The 21529-nt window shown below is 40.6% G+C and overlaps 1 protein-coding gene across 1 annotated transcript in view; it reads right to left on the minus strand.

Moving 5' to 3' along the window:
* Positions 1–21529, minus strand: part of DNAH6 (dynein axonemal heavy chain 6) — a 268777-nt gene that overhangs the window by 10303 nt on the left and 236945 nt on the right. Inside the window, exons 66-72 of the mRNA XM_060116917.1 lie at positions 20527–20615; positions 19611–19757; positions 16413–16551; positions 9964–10083; positions 9305–9426; positions 4575–4704; positions 1776–1903 (exon numbers count right to left, since the gene is read on the minus strand). Of these exons, the coding sequence (XP_059972900.1) occupies positions 1776–1903; positions 4575–4704; positions 9305–9426; positions 9964–10083; positions 16413–16551; positions 19611–19757; positions 20527–20615 (875 nt within the window). The remainder of the gene's footprint in view (positions 1–1775; positions 1904–4574; positions 4705–9304; positions 9427–9963; positions 10084–16412; positions 16552–19610; positions 19758–20526; positions 20616–21529) is intronic.

Raw genomic sequence — 21529 nt, forward strand, 5'->3', positions numbered from 1 at the left:
GGACGTGTCAGGCACTGGGGAAACAGAGATGACTTATATACTAGTCTCCTTCTCTTCAAGTTCATTGTCTACTGGGGGAGCCATACTCATGGAGGAGTAATTACAAAACAAGGTGGTACATTGTACACAAATACAGTGATGGACACAGAAACCTCAAGTGATGGAGCCCTGAGGAGGGGTCCCTGTCATCTGGTGGGGGAGGGAAGGGCTGGTGTTCCAGGAAGACTTTGTGAGGAAGTGACATTTGGACTTGTCCATCTTTAAGTGGGTGAAAGGCCATACATGATGTGGAAGAGGCCAGAGATGAGCAGCATCCATCTCCTCTTCCTCCTCTGAACAACAGTATCCTCTTAGTTTTATCTGGGCACAGAGCAAGCCAATACGGATATTGGGACTACATTTCCCAGCCACCCTTGCAGCTGGGGGTGTTGCCATGTGACCAAGCTTTGGCTAAAGGGCTATAAGAAAAAATGATGTATGCAACTTCTAGGTTACATTTTTATGAGGAAGCTGCTCTCCCTCAGCTCTCTTTCCCCTGTCCCAGTGGCTGGCAAAAGGGGACAGTTGGAACAGCCACCTTAGTCCCAGAGATGGAGGCTACCTGTTGAGACTGGAAGAGCCAGCCCTCCAGCTGAGATTCTTGGATGAGCTCATAAAGCAAGATTAACTACCTGTCCTAGACAGAGCTTTGTCTGGGCTCTTAACTGAGAGAGCGGTGAATTTCTATCCTGTGTTGGCCACTGTATTTGGGGCTCTTTATCACAGCAGCTTCATCTATACCCTGATTCATTCAATGTAGAAGGTAATAAGCTCTGACCTGACTACCTGGCCTGCTGACACTGGTTTACCTAACCAGATGCCATAGGCCCAAGGTGATGATGTCACGTATTCAGCTGACCCAGTGGCCCCCTAACCCACAAGCCTGGGTATTGCCAGACGACCAGAAACATTTGGAGACTTTGTTTTCCTAATAGGGAAGAGACGATCTTTAAAAGATCTACCCTAGCAACACTTCCCAATCTTATCACTGAGCCTTGATTCTGTGCTAGGTATTTGGTTCCCTGCTTGGCAGTAGAACTTTTCCTGTTACTGCTCAATATTTGGTTTCTAATAGTTTCCCTTACTAAAGTTATGCACAGAGACAACAGGAAGTCCTGTAGCCAGCATTACAAAGTCAACGCCATTCAGAAAGTATTCCTGAGCATAAGGCAAAGGTCTAAATAGTTGTTCTTAAATTTTAGTTGCACTGACATCATCTGGGGGAGTTTATTTAAAATTCATATCCCCAGGAATTCCTCAAGGAATCCTAACTCCATAGGTCTGAATTGGAATCAGGGAATCTACATTTGAACCTGCAGTACAGTGGATCCTAATTTAGGTGTTTTGTGGCCTCCAATTTAAGAAACTCTGGTTGTCATAGTCTTCATAAAGACTATGATATTAAAAGCAAACTAGCCATCAGGAACAAGCACTGAATCTCTCTTAACTGAGTGCTTAGGTCCCTGGTCAAATTCCTAATGAATCAACGGTAATTCTAAGGGTGCAGGTTAGGATAATGAAGGGTTTGTAATGCCACATGGTCACTAGGCCATTATTAGAGAAAGGGAACACAGACTAGAGGAGGGTGAATTCAGGTTTAGACAAGATGGGCTTGAAGGGTTGTTAGCATATCCAGATGGAAATGTTGAAGTGATGGGAATGGAAACTTCACATTGTTATACACTCTGCACAAAGCTTTGATACCCAATAGCAAGGATAGCAGTGAGCGTGCATACATGTATTAGCCTCAGCAGATGGTTAAACCGGTCCACTTCTTGTCCAAGAACAGTGGTCAAGGAGTTAAGGCGTCCGTGAGAATCCTTGACATAAAGGCTCTCAGAAGCGTTCTCCATCTCCAGAGTTTCTGAAACACAGACGGCTGATTCATCAGATCAATTATTGTTGATTTCTCTCCTTATCACATTGCTATTGGAATGCACTTATCTTAACCTTTCTTAAAGCCAACTTCTCTTGTCCCTGGGGCCTAGGCTGAACGGGAGTCAGGCCCCTCGGACTTCAGTGGCACGTGCTACCTGGTAGACAAGGGACATCCCTGAGATCAGAGGTACCAGGGGTCCTGAGTCGTCTCCTCTGCCTTGTGTGTATGCGGCGTATGCAAGCCTTGCTCTTCCCTACACACCCATGTTGCATCTAGGAGAGGAGGGGTTGGGGGCAGGACACCCCACGAGAGAGGAGAGAGACAGCATTTATCCCAGGTTACTGAGTATTGTTCAAAGGGACTGACTGGATTGTGAAATGGGTCCATGTTTCAAGCTGGATCGAAAATTGTGCTCTTCTTTTTCCCTACAATCCACCCAGTAGAGGTTCATATAAGCTCTAAAAAATGAAGGGACTGCATTTTCCTTACACAGATGAGTAAAGTGTGAGAAAACAAGTGGCTCTGAAATATGTACATCAATTTCCTCTTAACCACTGACATTTTGGCTGCTGTCGAAAAATCACACAGCAGTGTGGGTAAGTGCAAGCTCTTGGGTCCACAGGGCTGCGGTTACATGCCTACACTCTTCTCCTTTTGTCAGTCCCCTCGGGCTATTCGGAACCTCAGTTCTCTTGTTGAGCCAATTACACCCCTGCCCCTCAGTCTCAGCAGATGGCATGGCTTATCATTTCACAGTAAAAGTACAAACTTTATGAAGCGTGGAGAGAAAAACCTCCTAGGTGTCAATGGAACTCTATGAAACAAGTATACTAACTTTCCATACATCATCCATCCATCCATCCATCCATCCACCTTCATCCCTTTTTCCACCCAGTCCTCCATCTTATGTTTATTAAAAATGCTTCCTAAAATAACTCAGTTGCTTCAATATCAACATAACTCTCCACTCAAGAAGAGAGTCTTTTGTGGGGCTGCTTTAGGAGGAACATAACTGACTTCTGAGGTCACACAGGTCCTTTCTTTTCTGGGGGCCTTTGTAGTATTGGCAAGACTTAGTCTGTGTTACTGTGATGTAATAAGAAATATGTATTTTCGTCTTTGTCCCCAGCTTCTGACCAGAGCTCCTAAAACTCTTATAATTTCCTCATTGATAAGAGTGATAGGAGCATCATTTCTATAATTGTTGGTTTTTGACCCCAACTCCTCAAATAGCTCCTGAGTGTTGAAGGTGAAAGGAACAACTTTTGTTATTGATAACAAGCCCCTTTTAACCACACCTGAGTGTATGTTAATGAGATGACTCTTGGACCATCCCTAAAGATGAAGGGCTGTTTGTTAGGAGAAATAACCATGTGATTAGAGAGTTGGAACTTCTAGCTCTACTCTGACCTCCTGGGAGAGGGAAGGGGCTGGAGGTTAAGTTAATCACTAAAGCCAGTGATTTAATCAATCATGCCTACGTAATGAAACTTCCATAAAGACCTAACTGAAGGGGTTTGGAGAGCTTCTGGGTTGGTGAATGCATCATGTGCCAGGAGGGACAAAAGCTCCTGCCCTTGGGACTCTTCTGGACCTTGCCTTATGTACTTCTTTATCTCGCTGTTTATCTTTATCCTTTATTATATCATATAAAGTAATCTGGTAAATGTAAATAACCATTTCCCTGAGTTCTGTGAGTGGTTCTAGAAAATTACTGAACCCCAGAAGGGGGTTGTGGGAATCCTCGATTTATGGCTGGTTGGTCAGAAGTACAGGTCACAACCTGGGGACTTGTTGGCATCTGAAGTGGGGACAGTCTTGTGGGACTGAGCCCTTAAACTGTGGGGTCTGTGCCCACTCTGGATAAAGTCATAACTGAACTGTAGGATACCCAGCTGGTGTCCAGAGAGTAACTGCCTAATGTAGGGGGAAAACCATACACTTGATGCCAGAGTATTGTGAATAGAGACAGAAACACAGTTTACTTTTACAGTCACTAGTTTTTTTTTAATGCCTCATCTTTTTTCCCCTATAATGACATTTCCAACCATGAACAATATATTAAGACATCTAAATCTACAGTCACTCTAAGAAAAGTGTGAAAGTGGATCTCTGTGATTATTCAGGAAGATTCCCTAACTCACTAGAAAACAAAGTGAAATAATCTAGCCACCTCTCTTTTTGGAGAAAAAAAAAAAAAAAGAAATGGATTCCAGAGCAGGGCTGTCCAATAGAATATTTTATGATGATGGAAATGTTCTCCATTTGCATTGTTCAGTATGGCAGCACTTAAAATGTGGCTAGTGCAACTGAGGAAATGAATTTTAAATTTAACTTAAAGTTTAAATAACCACATGTGGCTAATGGCTACTGTCTCGGACAGTACAAGTCTAGAGATATTAGAAAACTCAGGAAAAAGTCTGGTTAAAGTTACATCGAACTAGAAACCAACTTGTTCCTCATGCTTCTGGCAGTTAAGATGTCAAGGTGCTATAGGCTTCTCATCTATAAATGGAGAGCTCTACATCAGAAGAGCTCTCTATGTAAAGAAAAAAATCTGCATAATAAGCAGATTTGGACACCCGCCTATCACTCAGCTTTCTGAGTTTATTCCTAAAAGTCCCATTGTATATGTATGCTAGGAATTACTTACTACCTGGAACTCTGGTCCGGACAGAAGCAACGAGTTCTTGGACAATCTCATCATTGCTCTTTCCCTCTCCACCAGAAGATGACCTTGGCTGAACCTCAAGTATGGTGTTGATTAAAGTGTTGGTCTCTTTGTACTGTAATGGTGAGAAGAGACAGAACAGTGAAGAACCAAATTCTCAAAAAAATAATTTTGCACACGTAGTTTATTAGAGAAATAATGGCAGTGTCCAAGACCAAGGGAATTTTATTTTCTATATATATATATTTTTATTAGTTTCTGCTTTATAACAAAGTGAATCAGTCATACATATACATCTGTTCCCACATCCCTTCCCTCATGCCTCTCCCTCCCTCCCACCCTCCCCATCCCACCCCTCCAGGCGGTCACAAAGCACCGAGCTGATCTCCCTGTGCTCTGCGGCTGCTTCCCACTATCTATCTACCTTACGTTTGGTAGTGTATATATGTCCATGCCTCTCTTTCGCTTTGTCACAGCTTACCCTTCCCCCTCCCCATATCCTCAAGTCCATTTTCAAGTAGGTCTGTGTCTTTATTCCCGTTTTACCCCTAGGTTCTTCATGACATTTTTTTTTAAATTCCATATATATGTGTTAGCATACGGTATTTGTCTTTCTCTTTCTGACTTACTTCACTCTGTATGACACACTCTAGGTCTATCCACCTCATTACAAATAGCTCAGTTTCGTTTCTTTTTATGGCTGAGTAATATTCCATTGTATATATGTGCCACATCTTCTTTATCCATTCATCTGTCGATGGACACTTAGGTGGCTTCCATGTCCTGGCTGTTGTAAATAGAGCTGCAATGTACATTGGGGTACATGACTCTTTTTGAATTATGGTTTTCTCAGGGTATATGCCCAGTAGTGGGATTTCTGGGTCATATGGTAGTTCTATTTTTGTTTTTTTAAGGAATCTCCATACTGTTCACCATAGTGGCTGTATCAATTTACATTCCCACCAACAGTGCAAGAGGGTTCCCTTTTCTCCACACCCTCTCCAGCATTTATTGTTTGCAGATTTTTTTTTTTTTTTTTTTTTTTTTTGCGGTATGCGGGCCTCTCACTGTTGTGGCCTCTCCCGTGGTGGAGCACAGGCTCCGGACGCGCAGGCTCAGCAGCCATGGCTCACAGGCCCAGCTGCTCCACGGCATGTGGGATCTTCCCGGACCGGGGCATGAACCCATGTCCCCTGCATCGGCAGGCAGACTCTCAACCACTGCGCCACCAGGGAAGCCCTGTTTGTAGATTTTTTGATGATGGCCATTCTGACTTGTGTGAGGTGATACCTCACTGTAGTTTTGATTTGCATTTCTCTAATGATTAGTGATGTTGAGCATCCTTTCATGTGTTTGTTGGCAATCTGTATACTTTCTTTTGAGAAATGTCTATTTAGGTCTTCTGCCCAATTTTGGATTGAGTTGTTTGTTTTTTTGATATTGAGCTGCATGTGCTGCTTGTATATTTTGGAGATTAATCCTTTGTCAGTTGCTTCATTTGAAAATATTTTATCCCATTCTGAAGGTTGTCTTTTCATCTTGTTTATGGTTTCCTTGCTGTGCAAAAGCTTTTAAGTTTCATTAGGTCCCATTTGTTTATTTTTGTTTTATTTCCATTTCTCTAGTGGTGGGTCAAAAAGGATCTTGCTGTGATGTATGTCATAGAGTGTTCTGCCTATGTTTTCCTCTAAGAGTTTTATAGTGTCTGGCCTTGCATTTAGGTCTTTAAGCCATTTTGAGTTTATTTTGTGTATAGTGTTTTAGTTCTTACATTAAAGTCTTTGATCCATTTTGAGTTAATTTTTGTATATGATGTTAGGTAAGGGTCCAACTTCATTCTTTTGCATGTGGATGTCCAGTTTTCCAAGTACTGTTTGTAGAAAAGACTCTCCTTTCCCCATTGAATGGTCTTGACACCCTTGTCAAAAATCATTTGACCATATATGTGAGGGTTTATTTCTGGGCTTTCTATTCTACTTCATCAGTCTATATGTCTGTCTTTATTCAGTACAAGTGTTTTGATTACGTTAGTTTTATTGATTTCAAATTTTATCCCATCGTAGTTGGAGAAGATAATTTGTATTATATTTATCTTTTAAAAACTATTGATACTTAATTTGTGGTCTAACATATGGTCTATTCTGGAAAGTGTCCCATGTGTGGACAGTTAACATTTTCTGTTTTTGTTGTTGTTGTTGTTTGTTTGTTTCAAAGATGTTTTGCTTTGTCATTTAATTTTCTTATGACCTTTTGGATGTACTCAAATGTTCTGGCTCTTTCTAATGTGATTTATTTTTCAATTGATTTTTATGCTTAGAAACTCCTCTTCCAATGTCAATTAAATATTCTCAATTGTTCTAGTTTTTTTTTTTAAAATTCGGAAACATGGTATCTTCTTGTGTATATTTTTTGGAACCTCTTAGAGGTTTTCTTTATACCAGTCACAACACTTATTATCCACTTACCTGAGAAAAGAGTTCAGAACCTGGGATTACAGATCTTGATTGTAAAAATTATATTTTACATAATAGATCTTCTTTCAAACATTACTTTTGACATATTCATTAGGCCCTAAACACATATGCGACATAATTTACTTAATGTTATAGTTAAATAGTTTGGTTTCCCTGCTCAGTGCCAGTTGTTTAATATTATGACTTTTCCATTTTAGTTCTTGACTTCTTGGTTAGACAAAAGTCTTGAAACATTTAGTGCAGCCAGGCTCAATTTTCTTTACTAGTCTCTAGTATGCATCTATGTAAATATAGTTTGCTGGTCTGAAGAAAGAATCATTTGTATCTTTTGCATTAAATCTCTGTTGATGGCAAGAGGCAGAATTGTCTAACTTAAACCAGCTAAAGCAAAGAGAAGGGGTCTGTTGGCACATATAGCTGGGAAGAAGAGGACACAAGTTATGTGGGTTTCAGGCATGGATGGATCTAGCACTCTCTCTCTTGTGCATATTTGGTTGTTTCTCTCATTCTTTCCTATGGCAGATGACCTTTTTCCATTTGGTAGGAAGAATGGGTAGGGGGGTCAGGGATGAGGGCACAGAATGCTGCAGATATGCAGCATCGTAGCCAGTGATTCCAGAGGAAAGACATTTTCCTCCCTCCTCCATCCTAGGATCTATATATCCTATAAAGGAATCTCTTGCACCTAGTGTGGGCCATGTCCCTGCTCCTTGGACCAATTCCAGGGGCTGGGTGAAGTTGTGCTGCCTTTGGCCAGGCCTGAGTTACATGCCTACCTCTGTGAAGGTAGAGAGTGGTTGGAAGTTTTACCAGAATCTAATGGAATGAGGAAGGGGAAATTTTCCCAAAGGAAAGAGGTGGGAGTAGGGGATGTACTGTACCAGAAAAATGGAGGAAGGGAGGCTGGGAAGAAAAACATAACTTGGGGCTCACTACATGCCTACTGTCTCATTCTCAGTCATCCTGAACCAATGAAAACATAAAAAACTACATTCCCAGGTATATACTGCCAAGAGTGTTACTCCACCCGAAAGTCCTGTGCTTCTCACGGGATACAGTGAGCCTACCATTTCCACATTCCTCTCTCCCTTCTCTCACCTCCACACCAACCCACTCCAGAAAAAACAGTCAGATAATTGAATATTAACACTAGGTTTGGCCACCTCTTTTTCCTCCTGAAAGTAGAATCAGGAAAAATAAGATATTCCAACTCTTCACTGAATAGCAAAGCAATTTTTAGGGCAGAGAACATGACATAGGTCATGTCGTGTTCTCTGAGAACATGATCATTGAGAATTTCCACTGTTGTTTTGCATGGATTCTTTGATATCTAGGCAGACCTTACCCTCTAATTTGTCTCTAACTTGCAAGGGCCAAATTTAAGTTGAAAAGAAAGGTGATTCCCTTCAGCTTCGTGAGGCCAACCTAGTCTCCAACCTTTAGAGTATTCCAGGGCTCCAGGGACATACCTCTTTTCGTGGCTTTGGTTCACCTAAAGATGCCAGACTATGACAGATAATAAAACTGGAAGGGTATGTAATGGCCCGGTCATGGGGGATCCTTGATTGCCATACTGAGGAGCTCGGACTACCCTTAGGTAATGGTGTGGCATCAGAGGGTCTTGGGGGAGTAAAATTGTCCAGTTTGCTCTTTGGACCTACTGCTGTGGTCTGGTACTGTCACCTTGATGAACTGTATTTTTATTTTTTAATTTAATTTAATTTTTAAATTATTTTTAAAAATTGAGATATAGTTGATGTACAATATTACATAAGTACATGTACAATATTACATAAGAACAGTGTTTTAATTTCTCTGCCTTGGATATTTGCTATTGTATTTTCATAACCTACTCATCTGGGGGGGGTGTCCATAACTCTTTGTGAAATATGTTACAAATATGCCCAGCATGGAGGGAGAAGTGCAAAAGAAAAAGGACGGTCTGGATTATCATCCAAATCCCCATGTTGCAGGAGACTAGCAGGTAGATTATGGACTAAGCAGAGGCTGGAAGGTGAGGGGGTGGCTGGTGACAAGAAGATGAATGACGATTTTAGGATTCTGTGAAGGATCCAGGGGGAACAGGCTAAATTGGAACCAGATGTTGAAGTCGAGGTGAAACATTTATTTCATTTATTTATTTAAGAAGATTATAATTTACAGAGCCAGTGAGGTGACTATTGATGTTTCAGGTTTATATACACAATATGAATATGTCTTTTAAGTTCAAAGGCCACATACCTGGAAAACTAGGTTGGCATTTTCATGCATTCCAAATATTTCTGGGTCATCTATCAAAGGCAGGTTTTCAATGTAGTCTTTAAACTCTTGTAGGCTGTCAGCCAAGGGTGCAAAATAGATACCTGTTATTGAAAACACAGAAGGCAATATGTCTCAAATAGATGAGCTTTGAGTACTGCCAGGTTTGGTGCTTCTCTGTCTGTTCAGATGGTGGCTATAATCAGCTGCCTCACAGAGAAACAGGGATGGTTTTACCTCGCCTTCATCTCTGTGTCTAGTTTCTTTACCTTTTCTTGAGGCCTTTACATCTAATCAGTGTCCTAACCTTTCAGGGTGTTAACCTGCAGAACATTTCAAGGTTCTGAGAATCCAGGGATATGCTACTGAGAGGTGTGTTCCGAATTTACGGAACTTTGAAAGCACACTTAGAATACCACCCATTTTAGAGCAGAAATAATTCAAAATGGTTATTGTACAATAGCTATCTTTGTACTCTTACAACCAAAGCCATTTTGAAGGTGGTCAAGCATGAGGATGGGAGGGTGTGGGGTCTGGGTTGTGAGGACTGGACACAGACAGCTCCTGGATGGAAAACTGAGAGATGCTGTCAACGACTTCTTGGAAAAAGTTGTTTTCCATGATATTGAAAAGTCACTCACCTGATTCAGAATATTTATAATCCTCTTGTAATGTTTCAGGAGAAAAAAATCTTTTCAAAACAGTACGAAGGCATCTTTGATCCCAGGTATCTGTAACTCTACCACCATATGTAATTTCACCTGAAAAAGAAGTTTGCATTTAAAAACATTGTTTGCTTTTAATTGATATGCATACCCACATTCTAATAGGTTTATTTATTCACACATTTATTTGGTACTGAAAGTGGAAATAGCACATTGAGTTTCTTCTATTACTCCACCCTCAAAGATAATAAAAGTCAACTTTTAAAAAGCAGAAAAAAATCTAGTATATGTTCTCTCCCCTAATTATTTTGCTTTTCCCAAATAACTGAAACTAAAGCCAGTGAGATCTGTTTACATATTTCTTTCTTCTTCCTGTTTTTTTTCTTCAAAAATATTGATTTTGGGTCTTATCCCATCATTGACTGTAGTATTCTAAAACAGACATACTTTCCATGAACCACTGCTTCTTTTGGGGGCCAATGAGCTAAATGAAACCAAAACATTTACAACAAGCTATTCAAACTCTATACATACCTTATAAATCATTGATATTAAGCCAAGGAAGAAAGATAGATCCATAGTGAAGGAGACAACTTGCCTCACAGAAATTATGTTATGGGGAATTACAATTTATTGGTATCCCATCTCTTTCCACAGAGAAATTATGCTCCGGCGTCATCCCCAAGTTACAAGTAGGAAAGATATCTATTCTGCATTGGAATGATTGTACTGCTGGATGATATAATTCCTTAGAAAAATTCCAGACCCATTGCTACAATTCATTATTCACGTCTGTAGTGTTCCAAAAAGGATTTTACTTATGATACTGATATTGCCAACTTCTGAATCCTTTAAATGTTCATCCATTCTCATCTCCATCTCTTTCATTATGTCAAGAAGATTTTTTAAAAAATTCTTTTTCAAGCTGAGACGGTTGGTTGACAGTAAGTTATTTGTGTTTGGAATCTCAGTAATTTATTTCTTCCAGGATAGTAGCATCCTGGCTTGCACCTATCTTGCCTCTCCTGTGGAGGCACTTCTGGTCAGTCTTACTGGCTCAGCCACTTAGAGTGAGGACTTTGAGGAGTAAGTGCCAGAGCTGATGATCAAGTAACTGACTCCCTGTATTAGCAATTCTAAGAGGGAAGAAAGAGATGCTGCTGTACTTTCCTGAGAATACTCTTCAGTCACTCTCTGGGAAATCTTGCAACACAAAGTGGGGTTAAATCTTTGTGGTGGGTCCATCTAGCTTCAGACTAACTTGGATCCTGAGGGCTAGATGGGAATATAAAGGTCAAGTTTCTTCATTTGCATCATGGTGTCTGGGAAAGGAGGGTGGCCGGGAAAACGCAGACTCCAATAATTAGTCACTGGTGAGAGGAAAGAGTTGCCCTGAAGTGCATTATTCTAAAAAAAATTTCGGGGACTTCCCTGGCGGTCCAGTGGTTAAGACTTCATGCTTCTACTGTAGGGGGCCCGGGTTTGACCTCTGGTTGGGAAACTAAGATCCCACATGCCGTGCGGCAGGGCCAAAAATTTTTTTTAAACAAAAATATTTATATTTTGAGAAGTAGCACGGAAATATTCACCTTAAAAATCATCAGACTTTGTGATTCTATGTCCAGATTTAGTGTCATGTTTTTCTTGGGTCAAAGTGAGTAAACCAGAAACTCAAATAATTTGATTCAGGGTAGACGACTCAATTTTAGGCTTACTTTTAGGAAGGAGTCTTCTGGATTTAGAAGACAGATGTTGGGAGGGGGCGTCTACCATTCGTGAATGTCCACCACCTGTCCTGGCCCAGGCATCACAGTTCATGAGGGTCTTGTTGCAAATCCTGATGTGGTGTCTTCCCCTTCTCTTCCATTCTTATCCCTGTGGGCTGGCTCAGGGATGGCCCGACACAAACTGAATAGGCCTTATGTTTGGCACTGTCTTTGCCGAGCTCAGAACTGTCTCTTGGACTTAGACGACACTGTAGCTTGCTCTATAAAATTTTAAGGACCGACCCCCCCACCCAACCCCAAATACCTTCCCATATTTAAAGCCTCCTTAATCTTTCTCTGTTTATTCTCTCCTGTCTAGTCTCCCCCTTGGTGTTGCTGTATCCCCTTGTTCAGTTCTTCACCTTGCTTTTGTTATAGCTTTATAAGTGGTTGCACCTGTTCCCAGCCTAAAAGACTATAATTGCCAACCGTTGCTTATAAGGTGGAGCCCAAATTTATTAACAAAACACACAGGCTTTCAAGATGTGCCTGCAGATCACCTTTTTTTTTAGTTTTGTTGAAGATAAAGCTTTCCTCCATATACATCTCTTCTTTATACTCTGCTCTGGCACTCATGAACTACTCACAGTGTCTACAGGCATGACACATGCTGACACTGCTGGGCTTTACCATCACTGTTCTCTCTGCCAGTGTGCTGTCCTGCATCTTCTCTCCTGCTGAGCCCAACCCACCATTCAGTGCCCCACTCAACCATTGCCTCCTTGGTGGAGCTTTCCCAGATTCTTCCAGGTAGCGTTATTTGCTCCTTCTGAATTCCCACAGCATTTTCCATACACTTCTATTTTGGTAACTGTCATACCATATTAAAATTTATTTATTATCTCCACCCCATGAATTTTTGGTAGACAGGGACTACATCTTCTTTGTATTTCCAGCATTTAGCATAGTGGTACTAACCTGTATTTTCTGGATTAATCCATAAATGACTGCCTAAAATCCCATCACAAGCGAATATCATTGCCTGGATAAAGCATTGCTTTTTTTTCTCCTATTTTTTTTAAACATTTTTGATGAGCTACACCTTGAAAATTATGTCACTTAAAATTTACATGTATAATTAAATAGTTTTTAGCACATTTACAAAGTTGTGTAACCATCACCATAATCTAATTTTAGAACATTTCTATCATCCCCCCAAATAAATCTTGTGCCCATTTGCAGTCACTGTCCATTTCTTATCCCCGGCCCCATGCAATCACTATCTTACTTTCTGTCTGTATATTTGCTTTTTCTGGAAATTTCACATAAATGGAATATACAACATGTGATATTTTGTGTCTGGCTTCTTTTACTTAGCATAAAGTTTTTGAGGTTTATCCAAGTTGGAGCATGTATCAGTACTTTATTTCTTTTTCATGGTGGAGTAATATTACATTTGTAATATTGTATGGATATAGCTCACTTTATCCATTCATCAGTTGATAGACATTCATGTTGTTTCCACTTTTGGGGATTATGAATAATGCTGTTATGAACATTTGTGTACAAGTTTTGGTGTGGACATGAGTTTTTATTTTCCCTGGTATATAACTAGGCATGGAATGGAATTTCTGGGTCATATGGTAAACCTATTAAAACATTTTCCAAAGCAGCAGCAACATATTACATTGTCACCAGCTATGTATGAGGGTTCCACTTTCTCCACATCCTTGCTAGCACTTGTTACTGTCTTTTTTTATTATAGTCATCTTAATGGGTGTAAAGCGGTATCTCATATGGCTTTAATTTTCATTTTCCTAATGATTAAGTGAGTTTATTAGGCATTTGTATGTCTTTTTTTCCGAAATGTACATTCAAATCTTTTGCCCATTTAAAAATTGGATTAGTTTTCTTCTTACTGTTGTTGGAGTTCTTTATATACTTCGTATACAGGTGCCTTATCAGATATATGATTGCAAATATTCTCTCTCAGTCTGTGGCTTCCTTTTTCACTTTCTTGATGGTGTTTGCTGAAGTATAAAAGTTTTACATGTTGAAGAAGTTGAATTTATTATTTTTCTTTTATTGCTAGTGCTTTTTGTGTCATATCTAAGAAGCCATTATTAACCCAAAGTCATGAAGATTTACTTATATGCTTTCTCCTAAGAGTTTTATAGTTTTAGCTCTTATATTTAGATATATCACTCATTTTGAATTAAGTTTTTGTATGGTGTGAGATAAGGATCCAGGTTCATTCTTTCACAGATGGATATCCAATTGTCCCAGCATTATTTATTGAAAAGACTCTCCTTCCCCCATTGAATTGTCCTGGCGCCTTTGTTAAAAATAAATTGACCAGGGACTTCCCTGGTGGTGCAGTAGTTAAGAATCCCCCTGCCAATGCAGGGGACACAGGTTCGAGCCCTGGCCCGGGAAAATCCCACATGCCTTGGAGCAACTAAGCCCGTGTGCCACGACTACTGAACCTGTGCTCTAGAGCCCGCGAGCCACAACTACTGAGCCCATGTGCCACAACTACTGAAGCCCACGTGCCTAGAGCCCATGCTCCGCAACAAGAGAAGCCACCACAATGAGAAATCTGCACACCACAACAAAGTGTAGGCCATGCTCGCCACAACTAGAGAAAGCACATGTGCAGCAACAGAGACCCAACACAGCCAAAAATAAATACATAAATAAATTTATTAAAAAAATAAATTAACCATAAATATAAGGGTTTATTTTTGGATTCTCAATTCTGTTCCACTGATTATATGTCTATCCTTATGCCAGTACCATATTGTTTTTTTTAAAAAAATTAAATTTAGTTGATTTACAATATTGTGTTAGTTTCAGGTGTACAGCAGTGATTCGTTTACATGTATATGTTTATATATCTATATATCTTTTTCTGATTCTTTTCCTTTATAGTTTATTACAAGATATTGAATATAGTTCCCTGTACTATACAGTAAGTCCTTGTTGTCTCACACTGTCTTGATTATTGTAGCTTTGTATAACTTTTGAAATTGGGAAATGTAACTCTTCTGACTTCATTCTTTTTTTTCAGGATTGTTTTTGCTTTTTGGGGCCCTTTGCATTTCCATTCAAATGTAATCAGCTTGCCAATTTCAGCAACAGTGTCAGCTGAGATTTTGATAGGGATTGTGTTAAATCTATAGATCTGTGTGGGGATTATTGTCACTTTCACAATATTGTGTCTCTCAATCCACGAGCATGTCATGTCTCTTCATTTATTTAGATTAATTTTCTTTGGCAGTGCTTTGCAGGCTTCAGTGCACAAATCTGTACTTCTTTTGGTAAATTTATTCTTAAGTAGTTTATTCTTTTTGATGTCATGAATAGAATTAAAAGTATTTTCTAATTGTTCATTGCCAGTGTATAGAAATGCAGTTGATTTTTGTATATTGACTTTGTATCCTACAACCTTGCCAAACTCATTTCTTACTTCCAGTTTGTGTGTGTGTGTGTGTGCGTGTGTGTGAATTCCTTAGGATTTTCTGCATGCAAGGTCTTGTCATTTGCAAATAAAGATAGGTTTACTTCTTCCATGCTACTCTGGATGCCTTTGATTTCTTTTCCTTGTCTAATTTCCCTGGCTGGAACCTTCAGCACAACACTGAATAGTAGTGATGAGAGCAGATATATCTTTGTCTCATTCTTTTCTATCCTTTTCAAAACACAGTTATTTCCACAGCAGTAGAAATTGAGGTAACCAGAAAGGTCAAGTGTCCTAGGAGAGAGGGAAGGGAGAGAAAAACTAGGAAGCAGAAAATTCAGGGTACATAGAGGGTGCCAGAGAAGAATTCTGCCTAACTCACTGTTATGTTAAGCAATGTTGGCCACACAGGAGTGGCTGAGAGCAGGAGTACAAAGTAGCTTCCCAGGTTCCATGCCCACTTCTCATGGTCCACCCTGGGGATGGGTCCTCATCCATTTCCATACTGTTTTGCTGTCCTTCACTCAAACATGTTTCAAGGTGTTACGTGCTGTTCGAGGCTCTAGGTCAGCTGATACCTCTCTGCTATTCCCCATTTCCCTTGCTCACCAATGAAAACCATCCATTCCCATTCTGCTCTCTCCCTCCCTCACCTCCCAGTGGGAATCTGTTCTTCATTATTTGGGTCTACATGGTCTAAATTGTATCTGATTTTGGCAGTAAGATCTCATTTGGCCATAGTTCATATTTGTTAAAAATTGTAATTCCTGAAATAGTTTTTCCTTTTTCATAAGTACACCTAACTCAACAGGTCTCGACTAGTCAATCACGTTTTGATTCTTTTGAATTTAAGAGCACAGACTCTGGAGGCTGGACTGCCTGCCTTTAAATCTTGGCTTCACCCTTGTTCTTCAGGTTCCTCGTGTGTAAAATAGGGATGTAATAGTTTTCAACTTATAGGGTTGTTGTGAGGATTAAATCTGCTAATTCATGGGACATGCTTAAAACATGCTTAGCATGTAGCAAGAGCTATCTAAGTTTTTGCTATTATTATTTGGGAAAACATTCATCCCATTTCCTATGTGTAAATATTCTTATGATATTCTTATCATTGTCTTATCTTCTCAAAGGCAGTATCAGAAGTCATCACCACCATCACCAAAGGCTTGGGAGGACATCGTTTTGGTATAAGCCTGGTGGGCGTAAACCAACAACTGTGTGGTGCACAGCTGGACCTCAGACCATGCGGACATACTGACCAGTGATGTAAATCAATGCATCCCAGGGAATCTTTCCTTCTTGACAGTAAAGGTTGAGGTTCAGTAAAGCACATTCCCTGTCACTGTCGTTAAATTCATAGCAGATATTCCAACCAAGAGGGCCGAACTTTTTTCTCTCCTAGAATAGAAAATGAAAATGGTCTTAAAGTTTGATAAAATTAATTGTGTAAAATATTGAAAACTAAAAGGTTTCTGTTGAAGTTGAACATCCTCATTGTGCAAAATCGGTTAAAATCATGACATTCAATTTGAGCCAGGCTTTCAGTTTGGCTGTCACCAAACAGGGCAGGCACCTCTTCCTCCAAAAGTGGCCTTCTGTCAATTTTCCAAAAGAAAATTTTATATTACGAGAAATGTGAAAATGTGATAGACTTGTCAAATGAACATTTGTTCTTCATGGTAAAATAAAATATTTCTCCATCAAAATAGGGAAAACTAACCCACCTAGAGTCTTTTGGCATAAAAATATTGACACTAATCACCCATCTGGTGGAGAGAGCTGCCCCCAACTCTTCTAAGAAGTCTATCATCCAGGCTTTTCAGTCATGCGTGATGTGCTGCTTACAAGCTGACTTCTCTATATTGGCCTTTTTTTTTTAAACTGATACCCAGAATCTCAATTCTTGTTTCATAACTCCCCATAGTGAAATCTTTCCCTTTCTTTGTTATCTCCCTATCTCACCTAATTTCTTAATTCTAAACTACTAATTGTATCAGAGGATTGGTCCCATGTTCCCTCCTCTTTTCTTAAATTTATTTTTTTATTATTTTAAAAATTTAATTATTTATTTTTGGCTGCATTGGGTCTTCGTTGTTGCGCATGGGCTTTCTCTAGTTGCCGTGAGTCCTGGCTACTCTTCTTTGCATTGCGTGGGCTTCTCATTTTGGTGGCTTCTCTTGTTGTGGAGCACGGGCTCTAGGTGTGCAGGCTTCAGTAGTTGTGGCACGTGGGCTCAGTAGTTGTGGCTCATGCGCTCTAGAGCGCAGGCTCAGTAGTTGTGGCGCACAGGCTTAGTTACTCCGCAGCATGTGGGATCTTCCTGGACCAGGGCTCGAAACCGTGTCCCCTGCATTGGCAGGCGGATTCTTAATCACTGTGCCACCAAGGAAGTCCCTTTAAATTTATTTTTTAATTTTTATACAATTTTTAAAGGTTACACCCCATTTAAAGTTGTTACAAAATATTGGCTATATTCCTTGTGTTGTACAATACATCCTTGAGCCTGTCTTACACCCAATAATTTGTACCTCCCCCTCTGCCACCCCAGATAGCCTCCCCACCCCGTAACCACTACTTTGTTCTCTGTATCTGTGAATTTGCTTCTTTTTGTTATATTCAGTAGTTTGTTGTATTTTTTAATTTTTATTTATTTTTTGTAATTAAATAAATAAATATTTATTTATTTGGTTGCACTGGGTCTTAGTTGCAGCAGGCAGGCTCCTTAGTTGCGGCATGTGGGCTCCTTAGTTGTGGCATGTAAACTCTTACTTGCGGCATGCATGTGGGATCTAGTTCCCTGACCAGGGGTTGAACCCCAGCCCCCTGCATTGGGAGCATGGAGCCTTAACCACTGAGCCACCAGGGAACTCTCTGTTGTATTTTTTTAAAATAACTTTAAAAAAAAGATTTATTATTTATTTATTTATTTATTTTTGGCTGCGTTGGGCCTTAGTTGCAGCATGCAGGCTTCTCTATAGTTGTGGCATGCGGGTTTTCTCTCTCTAGTTGTGGCACTCAGGCTCCAGGGCCCGTGGGCTCTGTAGTTGTGGTGAGCCGGGTCCAGAGAGCGTGGGCTGTGTAGTTTGTGGCACGCAAGCTCTCTAGTTGAGGTGTGTGAGCTCAGTAGTTGTGGCATGCAGGCTTAGTTGCCCCCGTGGCATGTGGGATCTTAGCTCCCCGACCAGGGATCGAACTGGCGTCCCCTGCATTACAAGGCAGATTCTTTACCACTGGACCACCAGGGAAGTCCCTGTTGTATTTTTTTAGATTCCACATATAAAGTGATATCGTATAGTGTTTGTCTTTCCTTTCTCTGCCTGACTTATTTCACTTAGCGTAATACCCTCCAAGTCCATCCATGTTGCTGCAAATGGCAAAATTTTATTCTTTTTTATGGCTGATTAGTATTCCATTGTATATATATATACCACATTTTTTTTTATCCATTCATCTGTTGAGGGACACTTAGATTGGTCTATATCTTGGCAACTGTACCATGTTTCCTCCTCTCTATCTCAAAATTTCCCTAAATCTTAAACCATCCCTCATCTCAGCTGCTTTTGTTAGTAGAACAAAGGCCTCCCACTGGGAGCCCCAATCCCAGCCTCTCTGATCTCCTCTAGGACCTTGTTTACTTATTTATCCCATATTTTGCATCTTTAATCTTTGTTTCCTCTATACTGATTCTTCATCTGCAGATCACACACATTTGAAAACCAGGCAGCCTGTCTAATCAAGACCCCATACAGAGATATGGAGCTAGAGTCAGAATTCCAGTACAAGGGCCACAGGATGGGTACCAGATCAGGGCAGTGAGATCTGAACAGAGGGGTGAAAGGAGTACCCAGTATGAGGCCACAGGATGGACACCAGATCAGGGGAGTGAGGTCTGAACAGAGGGGGGAAAGGAGTGCCCAGTTGAAGGCCACTTTTCAGGGGACTTGGAGCTCTAATCACAGGGAGGAAGCTGTTAAGGGTCTAAGCCCACTCCAATAGGAGCAGGTGAGAGTGAAATTACTGTAAGAAAAATGAAGACTTGCCGACTGACATGATATATATGTGTAAAGGAGAAAGAACAAAAATAATCCTGAAACTCTGAGTGTAGGTGATTGAGAGAATGGGACCACCGATTTCAGGAGTAAAGTCTGTAAGGGAAGCAGATTTTGCGAGTGAAGCACAGCGTGGAGATCAATTTCGTGTTCTTGAATTTGACCTCCTGCATTCAGCCAGGAGATGGCGCTCCTTAGGTCAGAGCAGAGCTGGGAGGCAAAGCTGTGAGATACAGAAGCAAGGGGTGTACAGAGATCAGGGACTGAGTTAAAACAGCTTGGGTTCAGACAGAACAGGGCCCTCAGTATTTCACAATGCCATTTGTAAGCTTCTATTTAATTCTTTTTATTGATTTATTTTTAACCTAATACACTTCTTGTCTCTATTAAAATACAAATTGAGTGTACCTGAATAATTGCATGGAAGAAACAAACGCCGAATATTATTTGTCTCCATTTTCTTCCAAGTATATTTTCTTCAAAAAATGAAGGTGTCATTTCGGTAAATGCTCGTCTGATATTTGCACGTAAACCTTTTGGAGGCTCACTGGTTACCTGTAGAGACACCCGCGGCAGAGAGGGTGGTTGTACAGATATGCATTATTTCTGAATAACACAAATAGGCTGAAGCCAGTGAGGGGACGTAAATAACCAATGCCTGGGAGGCATTCCTGCCCTGTTTGCGCCTGCTCTGTATCTTGCTCGGCCTCAGTCTCTGGAGAATAGGGGGTCCTCAGACCTATAGTGTGTGAACCACCTCAACAAGAACCTCAGGCACTTCCATTTGGTGTCCATTTCTCTAAATATGGACCAGAAAGGATGCTTAGACTTTCTGCACTGGATTTTCTGGTCATCTCAACATATGGCATCACCCCACACCTTGCCTTGATGGCACATGGCAGACAGGGAAGAGGCATCCCTGGTTCCTGGGTGATCATTCATATGCAGAGGCTTCTCATATACTGGAAACTTCCAGCCTTGCAATCCAGCAACCATACTCCCTGTGGGCCTTCCTGTTTCCCAAATGCTGACACATTCTCTTAACTCTGGGAGGGGTTCTGTACTCATTCCTCTGCATCCTTGAGATTTTCTTATAGAGGGGAAGAGTGCAGGTGTTGAAAGACCAGCCGCACTAGGGCACGTAAGGATGGGCAATGGCCTGGTAAATTCTTTCCCTGCTCACTCTCTGGTGAAGGGACACCGACTCCCACTTCCCCACCTGGGCCACCTGGACTCTGACACAACCTGGCACAAGCCTGGGCTTCCTGGACCCTCTTGGTGAATACCCTGAGGCTAATCATGTTACGGGCCAACCATATGTTACCTTGACAGAATTTTGAAGAACTGTAACAGGAAATGTCTTACTAGGCATGGAACTTAAAAAAAGTCGAAATGTGTCCTTGATAACAATATCTGTTTAAAACAAAGACAAAATGACAAAAAAGGAAAATGCATACCTCTTAGTAACACTTTTCTGTAAGAAATAATTATTATAGCATAGCAAAAAAAATATGCTGTAAGTTCTGTTTAAAGACTAGGTTTTCTATTTTAAGTATTTTATGTTGTAAAATCTTCTAAAATGGAGGTGAGGGGACTCTTTACCGAAGCTCTTCACACAAATCAGTTTGGCAGTCTAGATGCTGGCACATATGAGTAAAGAAATTACTCAATTATTTTCTCAATTATTCAGTTTAATTTCACATTAATTTTCAATACGTGATAGAGATGCTAAGGGCCTTTCCTCTGAAATTGGGAAAATTTTCAATTGAAAGAGAGGACAGTTACTACATTTACGCTCAAGAAGGGGTTTTAGTTTTTGTTTGTTTTTATTTATTTTTTATTTTTTTAGCCATTCAATTTAAGGCAAATTGCATGAACATGGCCAGAAAGCCCTCTGGAGAAAAAAGAAATTTGTTCCTTATGCAGAGATGTTGCAAAGGGAGCTCAGGGAGCAGGGAAACGGAGAGACCTCACATACAGCATCAAGAAGTTAAGTCAATATATGCTTCCCTTCTGAGCTGTGGACAGAGAACCTAAGAAAGAACAAGCTCCATTCCAGGTTCAAAAGGCCAAAGCAGAGCTGGGAAAATCATTGATCACATCACAGGAAGACACAGGCATCATCGAAGGAGGCCTTTCTTGGCATTGGTCTCTAAGTACAAGTGACGGTGTTTCTCCGACACTCTCGGCTTGCTCCCTCCGAGGCAGGACCCGGACACTAGCTGTTCCTTCTACCTGAATGCTCTTCCTTTAGACTCCCTTACTTTCTTCAAGTGTTGGTCAAATGCCACCTTCTCAAAGAGGTCTATCTAGACCACGCCATTTAA

The sequence above is a fragment of the Mesoplodon densirostris genome, chromosome 14 (assembly GCF_025265405.1).
Source record: "Mesoplodon densirostris isolate mMesDen1 chromosome 14, mMesDen1 primary haplotype, whole genome shotgun sequence".
NCBI classification, from domain to species: domain Eukaryota; kingdom Metazoa; phylum Chordata; class Mammalia; order Artiodactyla; family Ziphiidae; genus Mesoplodon; species Mesoplodon densirostris.